We start from the raw sequence: 23779 nt of genomic DNA on the forward strand, positions 1-23779 counted from the left end.
CCCATCTCCTTCTTCCAGGGAAGCCCCAGTGAATCCTGGATTCATTCAGAAATACCTGAGGCCTCAGACTTTTATCTGAGGTATGGGATGTGGCCAGGTTCAAAACTGTTATGTAGTCACATCCACTGACCACACTCACAGTTCTCATACTTAAAAAACTCCCTCCCTGGGCTCTCTGTTTGACGGTCATCTCTAGCTCCTTTTAAAAGGGATGATGTCAGAGTTCCCATTGTGGCTCAGTGATAATGAACCTGACTGGTCTCCATGAGGTTGCGGGTTCAATCCCTGGCCTCGCTCAGTGGGTTAAGGACCCAGCGTTGCCATGAGCTGTGGTGTAAGTCGCAGACGCAGCTTGGATCCTGTGTTGCTGTGGTGTAGACCAGCGCTACAGCTCTGATTCAACCCCTAGCCTGGGAACTTCCATATACCACAGGCATAGCCCTAAAAAAAATAATAATAACAAAAATAATACAATAAAAGGAACGACGTCCATTTCCTACATTTAACTCCAATCCCACTAGAATCAGCTCCAGCATAAGATGCACCTGAGCATTTTTCTCTAACTGCCCTTCCCCACACAATCTCACTCATTTTCCCTGAGACTCTGCCTTCATCCTGAGTCAGGCTCTCCACATACACTGGGATCACAGTCAGGCTCGCCCTGCCCATGCCTGCAACACCATCAACTCCGTATCTTCAAAATGTCACACTACTAGCAGGGAATTCATCTTCTATGTCAACATTTCCTTTGCTATTTTGGACTATTTTCCTAATTTTTATGTTACTGAGGGTGGCAGGGGGTGGGGGTGGGGAGAGACAAGTCAAGGTGGGAAATGCCCCTAAAAGGAATTTGGAAAATGCTCACATCTTTTTATTTTTTTTTAGTTCCAGGCTGGGGTTTGAATCGGAGCTGCAGCTGCCGGCCTACACCACAGCCACAGCAGTATCAGATCTGAGCCACATTTTGACCTACACTGCAGCTCCTGGTAATGCCGGATCCTTAACCCACTGAGTGAGGCCAAGGCTCAACCTGCATCTTCGTGGATACGAGTCAGGTTTTTAAACCACTGAGCCACAATGGGAACTCCAGGAAGGGCTGACATCATGACCCCCACATAGTGGAGGTGGGCACTGCCTCCTACAAATATTTATTGAACACCTGGCACCATTCTAGGTACTTGGGATATAGGCAAAAACCATTAATTGCCCTGCTCAGCAGGAGACTACACCCTACAAGGTAGGGGACAGGTAACAGACAAATACATTCCCTATCGCTAGACATGTACACAGGCTTTCCCTTAGGTCTGAGTACTTCCTAGGAACACTGCACATTTCTATTCCATCATAGGCCCTCTGAGAGGCTGAAGTTTTTCTCTCTCCTCAGTGACAACCAGCTGCCCAATAAGAACAGCCTCTGGGGGTAGGAGGTGGGGACAGGGCGCTTGTCCAGTGTCCGAAGTTGGGCCTTTCTCCAACCCCGGACCTCATAATTCCAGATCCTCAAAAAGTAACAAACGAAATACCAACCTTAGTGTTAAATACAACCTATGACGCCTGTCCTGGAGCAGGTCTTTGACAATGAATGTGCCAGAGCCCAGTAAATACATCTGAGGAAGAGCGGGAGAGACAGCGTTAGTGCCCTTGCTTTGCCTCTGTCCTCTCAGCCCAGCCCTGGGGAGTTGGGCTAGCTGGTTCCAGGGCATCTCAGGAGCCTAACAGGGAGGCTCAGAAGGAAATTCCCAAAGACAATATGTCTGGACATTAATCTGTGAGCCAGGAGTGAAGTCAACCTGGGTCACCTCTCAAACAATTACGTAACTTTTTAAAAAGGGAAGAATATCCCAGGAACCACAACACAGTACTTAACTGTTCCCTGAGATCTATCCTTGACATCGTACACGGAGAGTTTGATCTGTGTCATCTGATTGATAAGAGAGTCTTGAAAAAAGGCAATGCTGCTTAGAAATATAGGATCGTTGGTTCCCTGGAATAGAAAAGAATCAGAACACAGAGTGGGATTTTTTTTAACATAGTTGCCTTTGAAATACACCAACATTTTCAGAAGGAGAAACTACCACTCTTACCAACATGGATCAACACAAATGCTACTGGGACCTGAGTGGATGCACAACCAAAAACGGCTTTGTGAAAAGGACAGAGTTTTCTAGGTCTGGATACACCCAACGGGCCACCACGCAAGGTATGCCCAAGTGCTCGGTCTTCCTCTCTCAGTAGGAAGGATTTTCTAAAATGAAAATGAGTTGAATATCCACATGTATTAGTCTTACAACTTTAGATGAGTTATTTATTTGAATCTACTACTGCGGATGGAAGAGGAAATGAATGGCCACAGTCGTTCCTTACTTCTAGAATCCCGAGTTTGGAATAATCAAGGCTGCCCTTTCCTGAGGACTAGCTGATAGTTTCTGGGCCACAGGTAGCTTCTTCCTGTCAAAGCCAGGCCCCTTCCCTCAAAGCCCCCTTATATCATATTCTCTTCCACAGGCAGTGGTTCACCAGCTCAGCCAAACAGTCAACAGTGTCTGCTTGTATGTGCAGCCCCAGATCCACCATCTTAGTGCCCAGGCAGCCCCTCCTGGGTGGCCCCCTGGAGCCAGAACCCCACCCCACCTCTCCCTCCACTGCTGGGCCAGACCCTCTCTGATTCTTTTTCCAGGGAGGCTGCAAACTGAGCATCTGCTCTGGTGCCTTCTTCTCTGTTGTTCTCAACCACCCAGTGACGATGAAGTCCTGCAACGCCCACCTCCAGAGCCTCCCCCACAGGCCTCCTCCCTGCTGCCAGGGGGCCCCACACCACTGCCACTCCTCCAGTGACCTCTGACTCATCCTGGAACCTCCCTGAAGCAGACCTGGCCGGTGACACCCCTGCGGGAGGGCCGGCACCTGCAGCTATAAGCTCCCGGCCCCAAAGACTCCTGCTGCGTCTTCTGCACACACCAAACAGGCTGAAGCCTGGTAAGACCAGGTCCTACGGCCACGCCCTTCACAGCCACCACAGCACCCCACGTGTGCCTCTCGGCAGCGCACGCATCCCGAGAGCCTGTGAGAAATGCAGAACTTGGGCCCCACCCCAGGCCCACTTAGCCAGAATTTCACTCAGCGCCATCCGAGGAAGCAGGCTCTGGTCCCCGGAACTGGAGGGGACCCGTCACCCCTGTACTCTCACTCCTACTCTCGGCTCTGTGTGATGTAGCCATGTTCATTCCGCCTCCTCACCCCCAGGATGGAAGACTACTTAAAGGCAGGGACAGGACTCGAGGGTTTTCGTATCATCCACAGACAGTCTGCTTTCTACGTAGGCAGTCCTCACCAAGTGCTTAGAAAACAGAACAGTGGGCTTGAACTTGGAAATTTATTTCCCAGAAAATGAAAAAGGGTCTACCTTCCAAAATGTGAAAATGGGAAAGAGGAAGAAATGCAGTTTGTTTGTTTGAGATTGCCAGGGAGGCAACAATGTTGAAAGAGGCTCATGTCACCAACAAAATCCTGCAGAAGCTCACAGCCGCCAACTCCTACACTTCATTTCTTTACTTACATAATGTGCGAAATGACCGACAGACATTCTATAGAATTCCCAAGGTGAATGCATATCCTTTCCTTTAATGTACAAAATAAATATATAACACATTGCAAATGGACATAAAAATAAAAACCAATAAAAATAAAGATATGTCCAGTAAGAGGGTTGGTTAACATTAACACTCTCCAAGCTATGATTAATGAGTTCTCCATAAGTAGCTGCCTACTGGGGGTGACAAGGAAAAATTGGGTCTTACCTCTTAAGAGGCAACCAACCTTGGAAGATAACTGTTCAAAAAGAGTCAGCCAATAGATAATCAAGAATTGTAAAGAATGTGGCACATCTAAGTACCACATCCAGATGAGAAAGTGTGATGAAAACCAGCAATGTACTGAAAACCCAATGCAAGAACAGTGACAATTCACAGGAATGCAGCTGCAGCTACAGGTGCTCAGGCCACTGAAAACAGTCTTCCCACTGGGGCAGAAACACCTGTCGCAGAGCTGCGGGAGGCCAGGGGCCAGCAGCACCCACCTCGATTATCTCCGTCTGTGCGTGCTTCGTCCAGAACGCCTGAGGTGGGGTGGTCACACTCACTGCCACAAAACTATTTGGTTTTCGATCTAGCGATGGCGTATGCAGCTCACTGCAAGCTGCAAAATGAAAACAGAAAAGAAATGATTATTATTATTTTTTTTTTTTGTAATGGCCATACCCAAGGCATAGGAATGACTCCAAGCCGCAGCTGCAACCTGCACCACAGCTGCAGCAATGCCGGATCCTTTAACCTACTGTGCCAGGCTGGGGAAGGAACCTGTGCCTCCAGTGATCCAAGCTGCTGCAGTCTTAGCCCACTGCTCCATGGCAGAACTCCCAAGATAACTCTTTTACCAGTTCTACTGTTAATAAACATTTGGGTTGCTTCTAGTTTGAACCAGTTTAAATAAAGGTGCTGTAAATATTCTTGCTTGCATCTTTTTGTGAACGTGTTTTCACTTCTTTTGCATAAGCACCAAAGAGTGGAATACTAGGTTATAGTAGAGGATATGCTTGGCTTTGTAAAAAGCTGACAGTTTTCTAAACTGATGGCATCATTTTACAATCCCACGAGCAAGTCACATGACTTCCAGTTGCTCTGCATCCCACTAACATTTGGTGGGTTGATCTTTATTTTTGTTCTAATGGATGTGTTTTATTTTGCACTCCAGTGACGACTATGTGAAGCATCTTTTCACCATGTGTTTACTGTTAATTTCTGTAACTTCTTTTGTCAAGTGTCTGCTCAAGTCTTCTGCTCACTTTTAAACTGGATTGTTGCGGGGGGGGGGGTTGGTTTATCTTACTGTTTGTTTCGAAAGCATTTTATTCTGAAATCTGTCCTTTGTCAAGTATATGTGTTGTGAATTTTTTTTTGCCCCCAGTCTGGGGTTGATTCATTCATTTAATTAAAGATTTTTTTAGTTTTGGATTTTTGAGTTTTATTTTATTTTAGAGTTTTGATTTTGGGGATTGACAGGCAGAGAAATGTCCCTCCCTCTAAAAAAAAGCATCCACATCCTAACCCCTGGAACTTGTAAACATTTTGCAATCAGGCAAAAAGGATTTTATAGGTATGATTAAGGTCATGCAATCTTGACATTGAAAAATTATTCTGGATTATATGACTGGGCTTAATCTAATCATACGAACTCTTAAAAATGGAAGAGTAATGTGGAAGGGTGAGTTAGAAAGATGTGACACGAACTGTGGTGTAGGCTGCAGATGTGGCTTGGATCCTGCTTTGCTGTGGCTGTGGTGTAGGCTGGCAGCTGTTGCTCTGATTGGACCCCAGCCTGGGAACTTCCACATGCTGCACGAGCAGCCCTAAAAAGCCACAGCAAAAACAAAAACAAAAACAAACAAATAAACAAAACAAGAAAAAAAAGAAAAAGAAAAAAGAAAGATGTGACAATTTTAGAAAGGGGCAGGAGCGATTCTAAGCACAAAAGGCACTTGACCTGCCGTGGCCGGCTCTGAAGGCAGAGGAAGGGGCCACAAGCCACAGAATGGGAGTGGCCTTTACAAGCTGAGAACAGGCCTCAACAGGCAGCTAGCTAAGAAACAGACCTCGGTCCTGAAACCACAAGGAACTCTTTCTGCCAATGATCTGAATGAGCAAGGACATGGATTCTCCGCCAGAGCCCTCAGAACAGACTACAGCCCTGCTGCCACTTTGGTTCTGGTGACAGGAGACTCTGAGTTCCAGCTGGGCCCTTTCAGCTTCTGTCCTAAAGGCACTATAAGGTAATAGTGGAGTTGCTGTGAGGTGTTTATATTGTGGTATTTCCTTACGGCAGTAATAGCAAAAAGCACAGAGTCAGTGCTTCCAGCCAAGGAATCTTTGCCAACCCTCAAAAGTTGTGGTTATGAGTTATCCTTTGTTCTCTTCCAGAAGCTTTTTTGTTTTTGTTGTTGTCAAAGTTCTCCTCCATTTCTTTTGCTACGTCTGCCTCGGCAGGAAGCAGAGATGTGACTGTCCATGTGCTCCCCCTCCTCTGCGCTACGCCCTTCGGTGGCCCCTTGTCTTGTCTCCTGGCTGCCATCTTGCCCCCTCCAGAGTTAGAGTATCCGGGGCCTCACATGCACAGATGACGGCAAATAGGCTGACACCTAGCAGGAAAGACTCATTATCAGTTTAAGGGCTGGTGGGCCAAGTGTCACCTTCAGAACACATGCCCTACAAGTGACATGCTCCCTGACCTCACCCCACCCAGCCTATCTAACTCTCACCCAAAGTTGAATTTCTAGCTCTGTTCCCTCGCTTCCATGAAGCTTTCTCTCAGCGGCCCGCTGTCACTGCCATCACTCTGCTGGCACATTTCCATAGAAACCATTAATCTCTGATATGCATGCTTCATCTCTCCAGCCAGATCATCTGTAGTCCCAGCTGAATAAATGCTAGTGGGGTAAGCCAGTAAAACATATTTCAAACGGATCTCATCCGACTCAGCAATTCTTTACCCTAAGGAAAAATCAGCAAAGTATGTGAAAGATCTATGCATTAGTATATTCACTGTAGCAGTGCTTATAAAGGCAAATTGGAAAGACCCTAAACAGCGACAATAGGAGGCTGGTTAAAATAGATATGGTGCAGCCATACAATACATTCTGTGTAGGCGTCCCAAAGGATGAGACAGCAGATCCATGTTTATTAAAATGAAAAGATGCCAGTGACAGTTTGCTACAAGGAAAAAAAAAAAAAGCATGCTAAGAACACTAGGATGACATTTTTATAAATACTTCCATTACATCCGCAACCAAAAATCATAAAAAATTTCTGTACAACACTGTGCAGGTATTAAATAAAATATATATATATACCAAATGGAAGGATATATACCAAAATGTCAACTGTGATTATTTCTCTCTGATAGGGTTTTCTTTCCCTCAAATGTTTTCTGTATTAAACCTTTTTTATTTACTTATTTTTTTTAGGGCCACACCTGCTGCATATGGAAATTTCCAGGCTAGGGGTCAAATCAGAGCTGCAGCTGCTGGCCTACACCACAGCCACAGCAACACCTCATCTGAGCCACATCTGTGATCTATGCTGAAGCTTGCGGCAAGGCCATATCCTTAACCTACCAAGCGAGGCCAGGGATCGAACCTGCGTCCTCATGGACACTAGTCAGATTCTTAATCCACTGAGCCACAAGAGGAATTCCTTTCTCCCATTTTGTTTTGCTCTTAAATTTTTACTTTCTAGGATAATTATTCAAATATATTCCAACTTCTACTGAATTTTAAAATACTTCCTATTATATTTTAAATTTCTAAGACCACACATGTTCATTTTTTTCTTCATAGTCTCCTGCTCTTGTTTTATGGACACACCATCTTCTCTTGAGGATACATGTCATCATCTCTTTGACAGTTTCTTCCACTTTCCTTAGTGTCTCTGTTTCTTCCAAGGTCTATTTTTTTTTTCTTTCTCTTTCATGTGGTGGGTGGGCCCTTCACAAAGGTCTACTGATCTACTCCGCCATTTTGTTTTAAATCAACTTTGAGGCATAATTCATATGGAATTACAGCCCCTGTTACGGCTTCTTTCACTTTGCACAATGCTTCTGAGATGCTCCCATGGGTGTGTATCATTCGTCAGTCTTTTCCCTGGCATCCACTGCTTGAAAGTAACACAGTTAATTTTCCCGCTGATGGAGGAGCAGTTGTTTCCAGTACTGGCTGCTACGAATAAAGCTGCAATCAACATGCATGCACCAATCTTTGCAAGCACAAATCAAGGTCCACTGGTTTCTAAGCATGTGCTATCAGAAGGCTGAGGCATAGGGTGGCCAGGCCAGCTCCACGACAGCAGCCAAGTGGCCAGCCGGCCTGCTTTGGCTGGCTTCCAGAAGGCCGCGCCTCTGCATCTCTGGGGGAAGTGAATGTGGGTGGTTTAGTACTCCAGAGACAGCCTGGAGGAAAGAGCCTGGCTAAGTTAGGATTCGAGGAAGAGGGAGGGCAGGGCAAGAGCAGCGGGGAGGGAAGGGGAGAGGCAGGCAGAGAGCCTCAGTGGGGCACAGCTATGACAGTGGCTGATGTGTTCTCTCCTCTGATGCCCCTAAGAGGGGAGCACACAGGGGGTCTCAGCTCTGCTCACAGAGCACACCCATGGGGCCTCATGGCCAGAGGTGGCCCTTAGCCCCATCCCTCTGCCCTCCCTCCCCATCCCTGCTCACCTCCTGCCCCTCCCCACTGCTAGCCTGGAGGGGCACATGCTGAGCAGATGGTAGCCCCCTCCCACCCAGTTGCTCCCACCCACAGGGAGTTCACCGCAGCCTCAGGGCTTCATTTTCTCAGAAGCACTTCAGCAGCAAGATCTTGGAGACAAACTCATGCCATATTGTCAGTGGTGTTTTTGTTTTTGTCCATAAGCAACATGTATTTTAAGACCAAAAAAAAAAAAAAAAAAAAAAGACACCTACCTAAGCTGAATTCTAAAATAGGCTCATCTGGATCTTGTATATTTCCTGGATAAAAAAAGAAATGACAGAGAAAAAAAATTACCCCTAATAAACGTTTCCTGCTCTCAGATTATATGCAAAAAATCCAATGCACTGGTGGTAATGACTTCACAAGAGATGGGAATCAAACCATATATAAGCTGTCCACCTTGAACTTACAGTGAGGAGTGTCAATACTGCTCAGTAAAACTAGGAAAACAATCCAACCCTCTCTTTTCCTTCTGAAACTGTTACATGAGATGATTTCTTCATTTGCTAGAGATTTTGTTTTGAGAGTCCTAAGAAGTCTCAGACCCTGAGCCCAAACCCCTCCCCTCGGGTCTGCACACCCACAACACAAAGGGCTTTTATGGTCTGGGCACTTGCCAGATGGCACTGTGGACATTACCAAGTTATCGACTGGCAGATGAGCCTGCAGGTGCCCATGTGAACTGGGAAACTGGTGGTGGGTGCAGGAGTCCAGCAGAAGCAGTGTACAGGAAGAGAGAGGACTTTCTCTCTATGTTGGCCCTCCCAGCACTGCCACAGTATGGGACCTGCACACTGAGAGCAGTCCCCACCACCCCCACCCCCAAGACCAAGGCAGCCCTGTGAGGCTCACCTGCCAGGGAGAGGCCAAGCATGTCGGCTGCCACATCGATGGTGGAAGCCCGCTGCATCGCACGGGCCCTGGCGCCATGGCGAGGGCTGTGCTCTCTTGCTGTCATGATGTCATTGGTGATGATGTGCTTCCTGCTCTTGGGTCAGACCACGCCTGATGCCCCTGGAAGCGCTGTCACCAAGCCCTAGTCCCCTAAGGTGGCAGTAATTCTGAGAAATAGGAACACAGAGATTTAAACCAAACAAAACAAAAAACCAGGCTCAGTGGAAACAAATCCAACTAGTATCCATGAGCATGCGGGTTCAATCCCTGGCCCCGCTCAGTGGGTTAAAGATGTGGCCTTGCCATGAGCTGTGGCGTAGGTTGCACACGTGGCTCAGATCACATGTTGCTGTGGCTGTGGTGTAGGCCAGCAGCTGTAGCTCCAATTAGACGCCTCGCCTGGGAACCTCTATATGCTATGGGTGCAGCCCTAAAAAAAAGAGAAAGAAAACCCCCACCCGCAAGACTAAGGCAGCCCTGTGAGGCTCACCTGGAGATCATGTGACCTACCCATGCAAGAGACAGTGAAGCAGGTGCTCTGGCAGGTGAGGAGCCAGGGCAGAGTGGGGATCTTAGGTCTAGTCGCCCCCTCTGCACTCACACATCCCAGCATGGCCCGCCTACAGGATCTCTAGAGGAATCACCATGCTCCCTTTATCAGAAACATGCGGCAGTAAAGAACAGCTTAAATGTAATCCTAAACTAAGGTTCCGTTTTTTTGGTTTGTTTGTTTTTGTCTTTTTGTCATTTCTAGGGCCGCTTCCCACAGCATATGGAGGTTCCCAGGCTGGGGGTCTAATTGGAGCTGTAGCCACTGGCCTGCACCATAGTCACAGCAATGAGGGATCTATACCGTGTCTGTGACCTACACCACAGCTCACGGCAACGCCAGATCCTTAACCCACTGAGTGAGGCCAGGAATCAAACCTGCATCCTCATGGATACTAGTCGGGTTTGTTACCACTGAGCCACAATAGGAACTCCCTCAGTTTGCTTTATTATGCTTTTCCCTGGGTGAGTCTCAGACAATCTTTCACTCAGGTCACTACCATCTCTGTTAGGACAAGAGATGCAGGAAGAGGTGTGCTGTCCACTGACCAGGACAGCACACAACAGTGGAGACCAAAGGCACGTGTGCATCTGCGCTCTGTCCCTCCCAGAGCTACAGAAACTTCACCTGTGTCAGCCTCAGGCTTTTGTTCCCACAAGACACAACAATCTACACCTCACTAAACTGGAGAGGGTTGTTTGCACAGAGGTCTCTGGGCAAAGGGCCACTGCAGGCTGAGCCACAGGGACACTCCAGGCCAGCCCAGAACTCACAATCTGCTCTGAGTGTGGGAAGGCAGCAAGGATTAAGTTTCACGTGCTTCCCATCCTACTTGCTACAGTTCCTACTGCCTCTAGAAGAAACCAACCTTTAAAAGTTAAGATAATCAGACTGGGCAACAACCCCTCTCAAAGGTCCCAACATATCCAGACACACTGTCTTCTCAAAGTGTGTCATCACCTTTGCATCTGAAGGGTCTGTGTTCCTGCTCTTGAGTTAATTCACCCAGCAACTTACTGGACATGTTTGTTCTTGCGCCCGGAGAGACACGTGGCATTTCTTCATAGAAGGACATCCAAATCCATCATCTGAAAATAGAAAATTAAAAATCTGACAAGCTGGTCAAACATGAAGTTCTCGAGAATGCTTATTATACTGTATATGCTATCATTTCAGCAGTGCCTAGAGACCTGTGGAAGCCAGGAGCTATTACACATACCTTGAGTGCCACGCACCAAGCTAACCTGGCTCAAAAACAAAGGTTCTGCACGAAGCCCAAAAGAATGAGAAACAGCAAGTGCACGATCCCATCCCCCTCCTGGGGCAGTACAGGGGGACAGCGGCCAGCTGGGCAGCAGGATGAGGCTTAGGGAAAGAGGAGATAAGAGTCTGAGGCCCAGGCTTCCTGCTCACAGATACTGGGCTCTGGGAGAAGCTGCTGGGCACCTCTGAGGCTCTGCTTTCCGGTGACTAAGATGAGGGAGATTGTACCATCTCATGGGGCTGCAGTGAGAAATAAACGTGCCACACAGTGGTGGGGGGAGTTCTCTGCAAACCCCACTGGGCTTCCACCCCACTGCTGCTGCCTGGCCTCCAGTGCCTTCCTGCAGAGCAGAGCCCCCAGGCTCCTGGGGCCCAGCACTGCAGGGCTGCAGGGCAGACCTCAGGGCCTAGCGCCGAGTCATCTGAAACAGGGGGATCAGGGCGTGAGGGCCTCAGGCAAACCCAGCATCCCCTGCAGGTGCTCACTTCCCTTGGGACACCCAGGGACCTCAGGCCTGGGCACCTCAGCAGAGAGGGCCTGGCTGGGGGTCCCAGGAGGAGTCACCCAGGGGAAGTCGACAGTTTGCACATCAAAATGCATACCAGTCAAAAACTGGCAATGACAGTGAGCAAAGTGGGAAAGTACTTGCAATACTAACATCCCTATCTTACAGTAATGCTTACAGAAATTGAAAAGAAGTCTCACTAAAAATGAAAGTGGTGAGAGGTACGAACCCATAAAAGAGGAATACACATAGAAACATTCTGAAAAAGTGACTAAATTTAATCATAACAATGAAAGCAAAGCCAACCCCACCTAAAGTCCCCTAAAGTGTCTTCCAAAAAAGGTTTATTCTTTTTTTTTTTTTTTCTTTCTTTCTTTCCTTTTAGGGCCTTACCTGCAGCATATGGAGGTTCCCAGGCTAAAGGTCAAATTGGAGCTGCAGCTGCCGGCCTACACCACAACCACAGCAGGATCAGAGCCACGACTGCGACCTACACCACAGCTCACAGCAATGCTGGACCTCTGACCCACTGAGAAAGATCAGGGATCGAACCCACATCCTCATGGATACTACTCGCATGCATTTCCACTGTGCCACAATGGGAACTCCTGGTTTATTTGTTCCTCAAATAAGAATATGCTTTGCTGGCAGACCTAAGGGAAATGACAGGGCTGCCTTATACTGTTGATGACGTTTTACTGAGAGGTTGGAGCATTTCAGAAAGCAATCTGACATTATTTATCAAAAATCTGTAAACAGTAACGATATTCTTGCCGACGGTCAGAGATGCTAGCTGTGACATTACTGATAAGGAGGAACAGTGGAACCAATCAAAATGCCCAGCTACAGAGGAGTACGTTCTGGAACATCTATGAGACACACTACTCTACGGCTGTTAAAACAATCATAAAAAGGCAATTCACACATAAAAAAATTTAGTCATCAGGAAAATGCTTGCTATAACTGAGGTACACCCACTAGAAGAGCTCAAATGAAAAAGGCAGACAATACCAAGTGCTGGCAAGGATGCAGAATGGACGGGACCCTGACATGACTGGTGGAGGGTAAGCTGGCACGGCCACGTGGGGAAACTGGTGGCATCTGCTCACGCTGAACGTGACCTGGTACCTAAGTCAGAGGGGCCTTGCTAACAGAAATGCATTCTTTTGTGTTCACCCAAAAAAGGCGGGGGGGGGGGGTAAAGAATACTTAAAGCAGTAACATTGATAATATTCAAAAACTAGGAATGATCCAAGTGTCTATCAACAGGAGAATGGACAAAACACAGGCGACTCTTGGGAATACGGTCAAGGGGGAAGCTGGACCCACGGGAGCATATTCTAGGCAAGTGCATTTGATAACATTCCAGCACTGGCCGAAAAAGCCTATGGTGTCAGAAGTCAACATGGTGGTTGGTACCTTTGGGGTTGGGGGGGCAGTACTGACTGGGGAGGGGGCCAGGTGTCTTGTGGGGCTGGTGTGCTATGTGTGCAGATGTAGGTGCTGGTTCCACGAGAGAATTTACTGTGGGAAAATTAACTGAGCTGTACCCAAAACAAGTTTGGTTCTTTGAATGACTGTAATAAAGACAATATAGCATGAAAAAAGTTTTGATGCCAATTCTGCATCTGGTGTGTTTTTACTGAGACGCTCTAGCCCAGCTCTGGTTCAGGCTGCTTTAAAAGACGGAGAGACAGAGGCGGCAGGAGACCATGTCAAGACCACGGCCACAATTGGGGCATGAACATGGGGAAGCTTGCTGCCATCCTCCTGCATCACCCTGGGTATGAACTGGAAGGAGGTCTTCTCCCCTGACCGTTCCCCGTGTGTCCCCAGAGTGCCCTCGCCCAGCCTGGCTGCCCTGCTCAGCTTGCCGTGAGCCAGTCACCCCCTTCACTAGGGACAGTAGAGACCTGCCACTTAACAAAGAACAATATCTGTACCCTGACATCCCATCAGCCCAAGGGAGGCTCCCCAAACCCTCCTCTTCCCCTGGCAGTGTCCCCACACCCCCCACTTACCTGCCTCTTCCCCTAGAGAGTGGCTGGTACTCGAGGCACCTTGAGACTAGGGGAATATCTATAGTTTTATAAACGCTTAAAGGGGAATATCTATAGTTTTACACTTGATGGAATTCACAGATCAGAGAAGATTTTAGGTCAAAAGGACATTAGAAGCCACTTCATGGTTATTTGCGGGCATCTAATTAGGATCCGCAATTTAAGTCATCAAAACCCAGAACACGAAGCTAATTTGCACAGCTAAACTCGGCTTCTCTTATTAGCCTCATTAATTTAAGGTAATTCACCAAGGATTCTGATATTCCCAAGATCCCAGTTTTTCTAGCCCCATTTGAAGACCTGAGCTCATTAGTCGGAACAATTACACTGAAATCAAGAGGACAGAGAGGTGTGGGAGTTGTGTGGGGACTGGGATATTTTTCTTCGGGGCAAGAAAGGAGCAGTAACTCATGAAACTAACTACTCTGACGTGTGACCTCCTTCCATCAAATCCACCACAAACCCAGTGATGTCCCTTCCACCCTATGGGATTTACACAGCCTCGGGGGACCCCTGAGGGCCAGCAACAACTGCCCAAAGCTTCTCAAAGAAGCGGCCATGGGAAAGGCCTGCCTCCCCCTGCACAGAGCAAGGAGTCTCAGGCCTGGGAGGGGTCTGGAGGCCCCTCTGACTCCATGGCTCTGCTGAGCTGGAGTTGAGGTGGGGACCACTGGGCAGCTCCACCTGCAGCTGTCAGAACACTGGGGATCTTCTGCACATCATCTTTACAAGGAGAGGCACAGATAAGGTCATAGAAATTCAGACTGGGTGATTTCCTCAAGGTCACATGGAGGCGAAGGCCAAGGCCAGGTGATGGGCATCAACCCAAAGCAAGAACACCCAGTACAGCTGTGCTGCTCTCTCTCTAGAGAGGAGAGAAGGGGGCAGGGAACGGACTTTACAAGAGGGACAAAGCCTTTGAGCAGACCCAGCTAGGTCCAAGACAGTGGAAGGCTGGACGCCCAGAGGACCCTGAGCCTCTAAGTGACACGCCCACAGGCGCCGTGACAGTTCTGAGGCCACCGGTAAAAGGGCAAAAAGTGGGTGGTGGCCCAATCCCTGGAAATCTCTGCCTCTTCCAAAAATACTTGGAATAATCCTCCCACCCCGTAGCCTATGAAATTGCCCAGCCCATAAACACTCGCCACCTCACAGGCCAGGCTGCTCCCACTTTTGCAGAGAACCCTGTGCCCTGGGGCCACCTCTTTCACCTTCTGAGAGGCCAGCACTCTGCCTATGTCACTAAACATACCTCTTTTCCCTTTACTCTTCAACTCTTTCCTGAGCAAAACCAAGGATACCCACTCGGGGGCCCATCTCAGGGACTCACTGGAGACCTGGGCCACCCTCTCTCACCCCAATTTCCCCGCAACATCCCTGCCGTCCCAGTGTCCAGCAGACCATGGTGCTCTGCCCTCTAAGAGGGAAAGTCAGATGAAAGCTGGATGCGTCAGAGCAGCCCCTGAGGAGGAGGCTCCTTCAGGAGTCTGAAAGAGGAAGCGTTTTCTCTCAAAACCCCCAGTCCAGGATGGCCACAGTCACTGACGGGTGGGGTGTCACACTGCTCAGTGGTACCGAAAAGCACTACTAGCCATAACCTAAGAGAGACAACTGTCCCTTCCCTGCAGCCAACAGCCCTTCTGAAAGGGAGCAGGACCCCGTGGGGCCCTCAGGTAAGAATCCTTTCCGTGTCCCCCCCTTTCTTCTTTACAGTCTTCATTCAGCCTCTGTGACCTTCGCCGGGCTCCTAAGGGCAGATGCTAACAGGTGCTTTTTAGGGAAGGGAGGGGATGCAGGGAACAGGAGGAACAGTCAGGAAACCCCAGTGCAGCCATGGGTCAGGGCCCTGGTCCCCCTTGAGAAAGATACAGAACAAGACCTTCCAGCTCTTCTGCAGGAACTAGGGCTCCCCCCAGGGGGAGGATGCTAACTTCAGGCCGCACCAGGTTCCTGGAACGCACCATCCTGTTCCCTCACCACCAACCAATCAGGAGAAAGTCTACACACAGTGGATGACAACCAAGACTCTGAGGCCCTCCCTTTAAATACTTTCCTGAAACATTTCTGTAGTGGCTCAGCGGTAATGAACCCAGCTAGTATCCGTGAGGATGTGGGTTCGATCTCTGGCCCTGCTCAGGGGGTTAAGGATCTGGCGTTCCCGTGAGCTGCCGTGTGGGTGTAGGTGGTAGATGCAGCTCGGATCCCGTGTTGCTGTGGCTGTGGCTGGAAGCTTCAGCTCCATATGTGATGGGTGCAGCTCTAAAAAAAGAAAAACAAAAACCAACCAAACAAACAAAAACAACTTTCATGGATCTTGAGAGTTGGTTTTTGGACACGAGTCCGCCACCTCCCCAGGTTGCCAGCCTTCTGAATGAAGCAATTTCCATTCCTACCAGCACTTGTCTCTAGAGCACTGGCTTTGAAGCTTCAAGCAGCCAAACCTGAGTTCAGTAACACTTCCTCACAGAGGTTCCCAAACCCGCCAGCCGTGTGCATCTCAGGACGTCTTCTACGGTGGTGGGAGAACCAGTTAGGTGCCTGTGTCTCATGGACACCAGACCCAAAGCCTCTGCTCCCTGCAGATCCTCCTGGGCACCCAGCTCAAGTCTCAACATGGACCAGGGGCCTAACACCTACTAAGTAAGAAACTGTTCAGGTCTGTGGAGACTGTCCCTACCCAGTGGGATCACTGTCTGCCTGGTTCCTCCAGTCCAGAGGACTGGTGGGTAATTCTGAAACTGACAGCAATATTGGCCTGAACCCAGCCAGAACCCAGATTGGGACTTGAACCCATGGTTTTAAATTAGAATCACTTACCCTCTGTCTGGACTCACAGAGGTTCAGGTTCTTCATGCCTCTGCGCAGAAGGAATTCAGTGAGAGAAAATGTGATAGGCAAGAAATAGATTTATTAGGATAGGACACTTGTGAGAGACGCAAGCAGGCAGGCAAGGAAGCTCTGCCCCGAGGATACGGTGGGCTACAGCTTTATCATCCTAGCAGGGTGGGGGTCGGAAAAGACTGCCTCTACCTTCCTGGGAGTAGTAGCTCCTCCTTGGTATCTGGTAAGGGGTGTATTCAAATCAGCAGAAGGGCGGTCCTCAGATTCCTGCCCTTAGTCTGAATCTGAATGCAGGCTTCATCCCACCCCCACCCAACGACCTGAGGCAATTCTTGTACCTCCACTAGTCAAGCAAGGCTGCCTTATTCTGATGGCTTTTTTGAGCAATTTATTAACTTACAGAGATCTCCCAAAGTCCCCTAGGGAGATCCTCTCTATCTATGATCCTTTTCTGGGACTTCTACAATCACCTATGCCTACTCTATCCCTATCAATTCCACGGCCCCAGGGGAAGACTGGAGTCACTCTGTGGAAGGAATCAAGCTCCCCCCAGACTATGGAGCAGGAGGAGAGCCCCCACTGCCCCCCTTCCCCACACGAGCTTAACTTGAAATAGAAAGAAACCTCTGCTGTGGGAGGCCTGGGAGGTAGGTGGGGGTTGCTGGGCTTCAAGGTCCCTTCAAGGAGCTAGAACTCAAAGCCTCTGGTCAAGACAAGAGCTACCAGATCCTTATCATCGCCTCACCCATCTCCTTGTAATGCCCCCTCACCTCACTGTAATGCTCCTCCCCCACCTGGAGCAACCTGTCCTACTCCTTCCTGCCCCTACTAGGAAAGGATTGTGGCCCACTTCTCACCCCACCCCTACAGGGGCCTTAAATGCCCCCAAACATCCAGCAAATGTATCCTAAGACCCCTCTTTCCCCAACCCATCAGCAAGTCAGCAAGTGTATCACGAGACCTCTTCTCTCCCTGGACTGTAAAAACGGATGCAACCATGCACAGTGGTCGGCTCTCCCTGATCAACAGGAAGTCGTCCAGCTGTGCCTGCAGTGTCTCTCTTCTCAAGAAACTCTACTTTCTCTCCACTTCGCATGCTCAATAAACTCTTCCTCCCCAATATGACTCCAGAAATTCTTTTCCAAACCATGTGCACAGACCACAACAGCGATTACAGCAGCTGATGACTAAAGTCTGGCACATTCCAGGGATTCAATAAATGGCTAGGATGAAAATAAAAATTACAACCACCAGTTAAAACTTAACTGCATGAGGCCTGAGGAAGAAGGCCACTCTGTGGTCTGGATGGGGTGCGCCCATGCCTGAGAAATGCACCCACAGGTGGCAGGAAAAGCACCCCAGGCTCCAAGAAACATGAAATGTGAAGAATCCACATTGGCAGGAGGTCAACCAGACAAACCCGCACCCCCTCTAATTGGAGGTCAGGCTCAGGACACCCTGATGTGTCTCTGCCCCTCCTGCACCTGAGACCCCCTGGCTGGGCCTGCACCTCACCACACTCTGATGGAAGCTGGCTTTAATATCAGTCTAGGAAGCAGAGCTGCTAATCCAACCAAGAGAGCAAAAGGACCCATCCATAACTCTGGCACCAGAAGCAGCCTCTGGCCCCATCAGGTCCCTGGAGTCAGCTGGGAACTGAGGCCACCCAGGGCTCCACCAGACCTGGTCTACACCCAAGAGGAAACATGGGTGGCCCTTGGGACTTCAGGGCCACCAATTCCTTAAAGCCCAGCAACTGAGAGAATGACAACAGCGTGGGCACAAACCTGGGGGTGGGGGCAGGGGGCAGGCAGCTGCTAATGACAAACTGAACAGGTAGAGTCATGGTGGCTGGGATGACAGGTGTGGGCAAGGCCAACACTGAGGGACAGAAGCAGTGTCTCTAGAAGAGCGAAGGGCAAGGGTAAAGCAAACTGGAGCCTCCACTCCAAGGAAAAGGCAGCGCTGGCCCAAGTCCATGCTCAGCTCAGAGCCCCCGATGTCTAACAGCCCTCATTCTGCTCCCAGGCATCTGCCCTGTCAGTCACCAGAAAGGAAGAGATGGCAAAGGACCAGGAAGGCCTGGATTCTGAATGTTTCAGAACAGCCACCAAGGGCAGCAGAAAATTCCTCCGGCTTTTACTGGAATGGATCAATGAATGTGTGTTTCTACGTAAGACTCAGAAATTAAAATCTGTGAATCAAAATCTCATGCAAAGAAAATGACAGACAGTGGTGAGGGCAGCGCATCCAAAGTCACTCTTCCTGAAACAGACAAACATGAGCCATCGGCTGAGAAAGGTTAAAGAAGAGACTGTAAAACAATGCAGGACACCACCACCTGATGCCTGCCAGGGTGCTGTGTGGTGGGGAAGGGCCACCAAAAGCTGAGCAAAGGGACAGGTCCTGGGAGGCAGGGCAGGGGGAGGGGCCCTGCGGCCCACCTGAGGGTTTCCCTTCCTACCGGATGCCCCCCACCCCCTACTGCCCTGGTCAAAGAGTAGTGGAAGAAAGCTAATCTTCCTTTTTTTTTTTTTTTCAGGTTTAACCAAGCCAACCACCTAGGAAAGATCTTAATCTTTTAAACAAAGTCAAATACGCTCTTGCCATAAAAAGCAAGGAATGCTGCCTGAAGCAAAGGCTCAGGTACTAACTGGGCAGGAAGGGCAGAAGCCCCAGGACAAGGACAGGGCAGAGGGTGCCTGGGAGGACTCTGAGGGGCACAGGCAGACTGGTCTCGGCCCCCTATACTCTGGCCCAAGCCCACCAGGCTGTAGATAAGGGCTCTTGACACCCACCATTCTGTGACCTGGACACCCAGGTCAACCCGTGAGGGCCTAGACTCTAAGCACCTGCCCAGTTAACGTCACCTCAGACCCCTCCTCCTGCCAAGGGTACAGAGCTGCTGAGATTCTCGCAGCCTCAGTTTCACAACCTGGAAGACAGGAATAGCAGCACCTGCCTCTGTGGGATGCCGCAAGGGGCACGCACACATGTGATACAATAGAAAGAAACATGGGAAGGCCACAGAGTGGTGCGCAGAGGCACCTATGTGACACGCGAGTTTCTCTCTGCGGCTCTGCTACCCTCCTCCGTGTCTAGTCCATACTGCATGCTTCCTGGAGCACCTCTGGGCCTGGGAGGCCTTCCCTCCAGCTCACAGCCCCCAGCCGCCCTGGATTCTCCAGCCAGAGCTCTTCCCCCAGGGCGAGGGCCTCTGCTGTGCTTCCATCTGTAAGGACCCCACTCTAATAACCCCCCAATAGAGGTTGCTGTCAGGAAGAAGCAGGTGAGTGGAAGAGGAGGTGCGGGGAGCCAGAGCACTGGTCTCAGACCTGGTCAGTCGCTGGGAACCATGTCACCGTTGCAAGGCACCTTCTCTGCGCCTGGGTCCCACCCACCCCTACCCCGTAAGGTGAGGGGAGAAGAAGGCAGGTGGAGTCATCACGGCAGGGTTCCCGGTGGGCAGGGAGTGTGCAAGGAGACCCCAGTCCAGCCCCAAGGGCTGAGCCTTCAGCTGGAACTCCTGCGGTCCTGTTCTCCAGAGGGTCACGCCTCAGGCCAGCACTGGAGAAAGCCTGGAGGGAGGCCGCATCCTCCTCCCCTTCTGAGGGGACCCTGCTCTCTCCTACTTCCTGCTCCAGCCCCTGTGCAGGGAGGGGGCGCTGAGTCAGGCTGGACTCAAAGAACAAGGCCTGGCTCCAGCGGCAGGACATCGGTCTGGCACTGCTGGTATTTAAATGCAGGAAAATGACAGGCAAGCACAGGAACACGAGCAGTGCCTTGCCCTTGGTGCGTGTTCCCACCTGTGGACACAGGCCAACCTGGGCCCACAGGACTGTGCTGAGTGAGGAGACGCACCATCTTTCACAGCTCCAGCTCTGCTTCTGCTTAACTGATTTCACTGACTCCAGAATAAGGCAGCCGAGAAAACTGAGGGCCTTAGCCCAGCTTCAAACACATTTCCCTGGACTCCAAGGGGAGGAGTCGGTCACTAAGTGGCATGGCTGTTCCTCTAAAGGACAGCTGAGTTGGGACAACAGGCAGGGCGGTGTCCCTGAGGAGGACAAGCCCAGACGGTTCCCATTCTCCCATCTCCCAGCCCCTCAGCTCCTGCCTCAGTCAGTGGCGGTTGCATCTTTCCCCATTGCTGCAGCCCAGAAATGCGATCAGCACAGGCTCCAGCGCTCCACTCACACCCATGCCTGAAACTGAGCAGGGCCCCTGGGGCTCCGGGCACGAAAGCCTTTCTGGGTCCCCCACTTCTAGCTTTCAGGAAATAGGCCTCATTCAGCCTCCATGGCCTTTCCTGGGCTCCAAGGGGAAGGTTCAGACAGTTGCTTATCAGGGAAGGGAGAGGATGCAGAGACCAGCCAGGAACAGTCAGGAATAGGGCGGCCCTGGGGCAGGTCCTGGTTCCCCCTCAAGGAAGACATATCTCTGAGCTCATCTGCAGAAGTAAAACCCCCAACAAATGATGCACACCTCTTCATTCCAAGACCACCAGGCCCAGTCCCGGGGCCACTAAACACCAGCTCTGAAGAAGAATGCAAGCTTGCCTCCACCCTGATCCTTAGCTGTGGCCCTATTTTCCACTCTCCCAACTATAAAACCACCTCCTATTCTCTCCCAAAGGAGGCACACAGTCTTTAGGGCATTAGCTTGCTGCAGCCTCCTTTGCCTGGCAAAGCAATAAAGCAATGTTTCTCTCCGAAAACTGTCTCCAAGTTTTTTTTTTTGCCACCAGTGGACAGAGTTTCAGCAACAGACCCAATCCACCAGCGATTCTGCCTGCTATATCCTCCCCATAAATCCAGGAGGCTTCAGCCTGCCTCAGCGGGGCTGCCCCACTGCCCCGGCTTCAGAGAGTCCCTCCACAGGCCCCCATCTGTCCCCACACAGCACTAGTGAGGCCCGTGACCCTTCCTCTCCTGTCCTGCCAGCTGCCCGTGACCCTTCCTCTCCTGTCCTGCCAGCTGCCCTCTGGACAGGGCAGTACCCTCACCTCCTGTGTGTCCTCAGGGGACACACCCCTCACCCCTCCTCACCCATCAGCTCCTTAGGGGTCTTGGGGCTCGACCCCTGTGTCTTGATTACAAACCACGTGCCTTTGGGGGAATTCTTGCAGGAACCAGACTGAAACCAAGTCGCCCTGGACAAACTGCTGAGCAACGTGGATCTGGGCGCTCACACCAGGGCAAGGAGACACGTGTAATAAGAAGCGCGTGTGATGCTGGGGAAGCATCAGTAGCAGGTGCAGGCTGGTGGGTCCGCTGTCCCCTCTGTCCTAAGAAGCCCTCCCACACCCACACTCCAGCCGCTCTCCTTAGGCACCCACCCTTTCCCGCTTCTACACCCAGGTGGCTTCTTCTCTATAAACTGATCATCTTGTCAACAGCAGGGAGGGTCTCTCATGGCCTAGGTCTCAGGAACGCCAGTTTGAAAAGGAAGGCTGTTCAGGGAACACACCACAGGACACCCAGCAGAAACTCAGATGGTAGAATGGTGGACCACTGGAGGGCTGTACACTAGAGAAGTGTATGCACAACCTAAAAGCTGAGAGTTCTGTTTTATCCAGTGGACAAAACTGGGGACATGCTCCTGGGAGGCAGCGCCTCAAGTTATCCTGAGAACACTGCTCCGAGGAAGCCAGGGGGCAGCAAGGGGACATAGAAATTTGACCACAAAGGGTCAAAAGATTACCACTAAGAACAGGAAAGCCAGATATTTAAGTGAAGGAACTGGGCACTTTCTACACAAGGAGAGGCATGAGGGCCAGGGCTCACCAACAGGGGTCCTAGGGCCTGCACCTCAGCTCCCTGGGGCCAGCACCTCGGGTTTCACACCCTGGGGGCTCCCCATGGGAGTGGCTGCAGTCTGATGGCTGCTAGGTGGCAGGTGTTCTTTGTTTCCTTCCCGAGTTCCCTCCAGCTCAGCAAGGTGGCACAATGGCCGATGCCTGTGACATCCCTCATTTACTGACTTGGCAGGCTGTACTTTATTTCTCATGGCCACCCTGGTGCTGGTAAAGCCTCTCCTGAGACTCCCCTGTGCTAAGGGTTGGCCTGCACTGCTCCCCATTCCATCAGGGGTGCCCCGGTTACTGGAACCCCGGATTCTAAAGGCTCCTGCTCAGGCTGAATGGGCCCAGTGTCCTGGGTGTCATTCCTCTCACTCCCACGCCCCATGCTTCAACTGTCACAGGGTGACCGACCACACGCATCCTCAGAGCACCACAAACAAGGACCCTGCAGGCCCTGAGCAGCACAGTCCATTGTCAGAGCTGCCCCTGAGCGCTGGAGACAATGCCCTCCAGTGCCAATGCCCGTCCCCTCTCCCAGAAGGGCCATGACTGTGACAAACCTCCTGTCTTGCTCCTTTGTCAACTCGGCCACTTGTCCCCCTCATGTAATTAACTGAGAGTTCTCTGTGTGCTGGCCCCTCAGCAGCACCAGCGTATACCAACCCCCACTGCCAATAAAGACTGGCAGTGGAGAGCCAGAGGGGAGGGCAGGGCTTCCCTGGGCCTGTGGGTCCGCTTATCTCTGGGTGGGGCTCCACTGAAGGCCCCACTAGCCAAGGAAGGAAGGAATCTTCCAGACCCAGAAGCCACACCCCCAGAGCACTCACTCCAAGCTCCATTCCAGCCAGAAGAGAAGCCTGGCTCCTCCGGGAGGGGCAGGCAGACTAAGCCCCAGCCCTGGGCTACCTGAGACTCTACTCTTTTCCCACCCAAACCAAGGCTGCAGGGCCCCCCCACCAGTGACTGTTTCCACCTCCCCCACCCAGAGGCGGCCCCCTGGAAGCTGGGCCCTGTGCTTCTCTAGCCTGCAGGGCCAAAGTCCCACTCCCCACTGCTTCGGTTCTTCTCCCTCTGGGGAGGGGTCTGTCCTTTCAGGGAAGGGAATGGCCAGTGTGGGTGCGGTCTTTAGCTGCTCAAGGCTCCTCAGGATCACAGTGCAGAGAGGGGATGCCCACCTCCCCGGGAGGCAGGCTACCCCAGTCCTTGGGGGTGGGTGACAGGGCTGTCACGGTGAGAGCAGGTTCTGGGCACTCCCACCCTGGCCAAAATACCGTGCCTGACAGACAGGACCTTGTGCTACAGGGTGGAGAACCCAATTAAGGCAAGTTTAACTAGAAAGGAATGTTCTTTTTTCCTTTTTTTACCTTTTTAGGGCCACACCTATGGCATATGGAAGTTCCCAGGCTAAAGTGGATCACAGCTGCGGCTGCGGGCCTTCAACCACAGCCACAGCAATGCCAGATCCTTAACCCACTGAGCGAGGCCAGGGATGGAACCTGCATCCTTGTGGATGCTAGTCGGGTTCGTAACCCACTGAGCTGTGATGGGAACGCCCAGAAAGGTTCATCT

General features: G+C 50.8%; 1 protein-coding gene across 2 annotated transcripts in view; it reads right to left on the reverse strand.

The window, feature by feature from the left end:
• Positions 1–23779, reverse strand: part of INPP4A (inositol polyphosphate-4-phosphatase type I A) — a 68555-nt gene that overhangs the window by 40090 nt on the left and 4686 nt on the right. Inside the window, exons 2-7 of one of the 2 annotated variants that reach the window (XM_021085602.1) lie at positions 10755–10825; positions 9146–9354; positions 8506–8550; positions 4076–4194; positions 1868–1984; positions 1528–1607 (exon numbers count right to left, since the gene is read on the reverse strand). In XM_021085602.1, the coding sequence (XP_020941261.1) occupies positions 1528–1607; positions 1868–1984; positions 4076–4194; positions 8506–8550; positions 9146–9251 (467 nt within the window). In that variant the 5' untranslated portion in view covers positions 9252–9354; positions 10755–10825. 2 annotated transcript variants of the gene reach the window in all.

This window comes from Sus scrofa, chromosome 3 (genome assembly GCF_000003025.6).
Source record: "Sus scrofa isolate TJ Tabasco breed Duroc chromosome 3, Sscrofa11.1, whole genome shotgun sequence".
NCBI lineage: Eukaryota > Metazoa > Chordata > Mammalia > Artiodactyla > Suidae > Sus > Sus scrofa.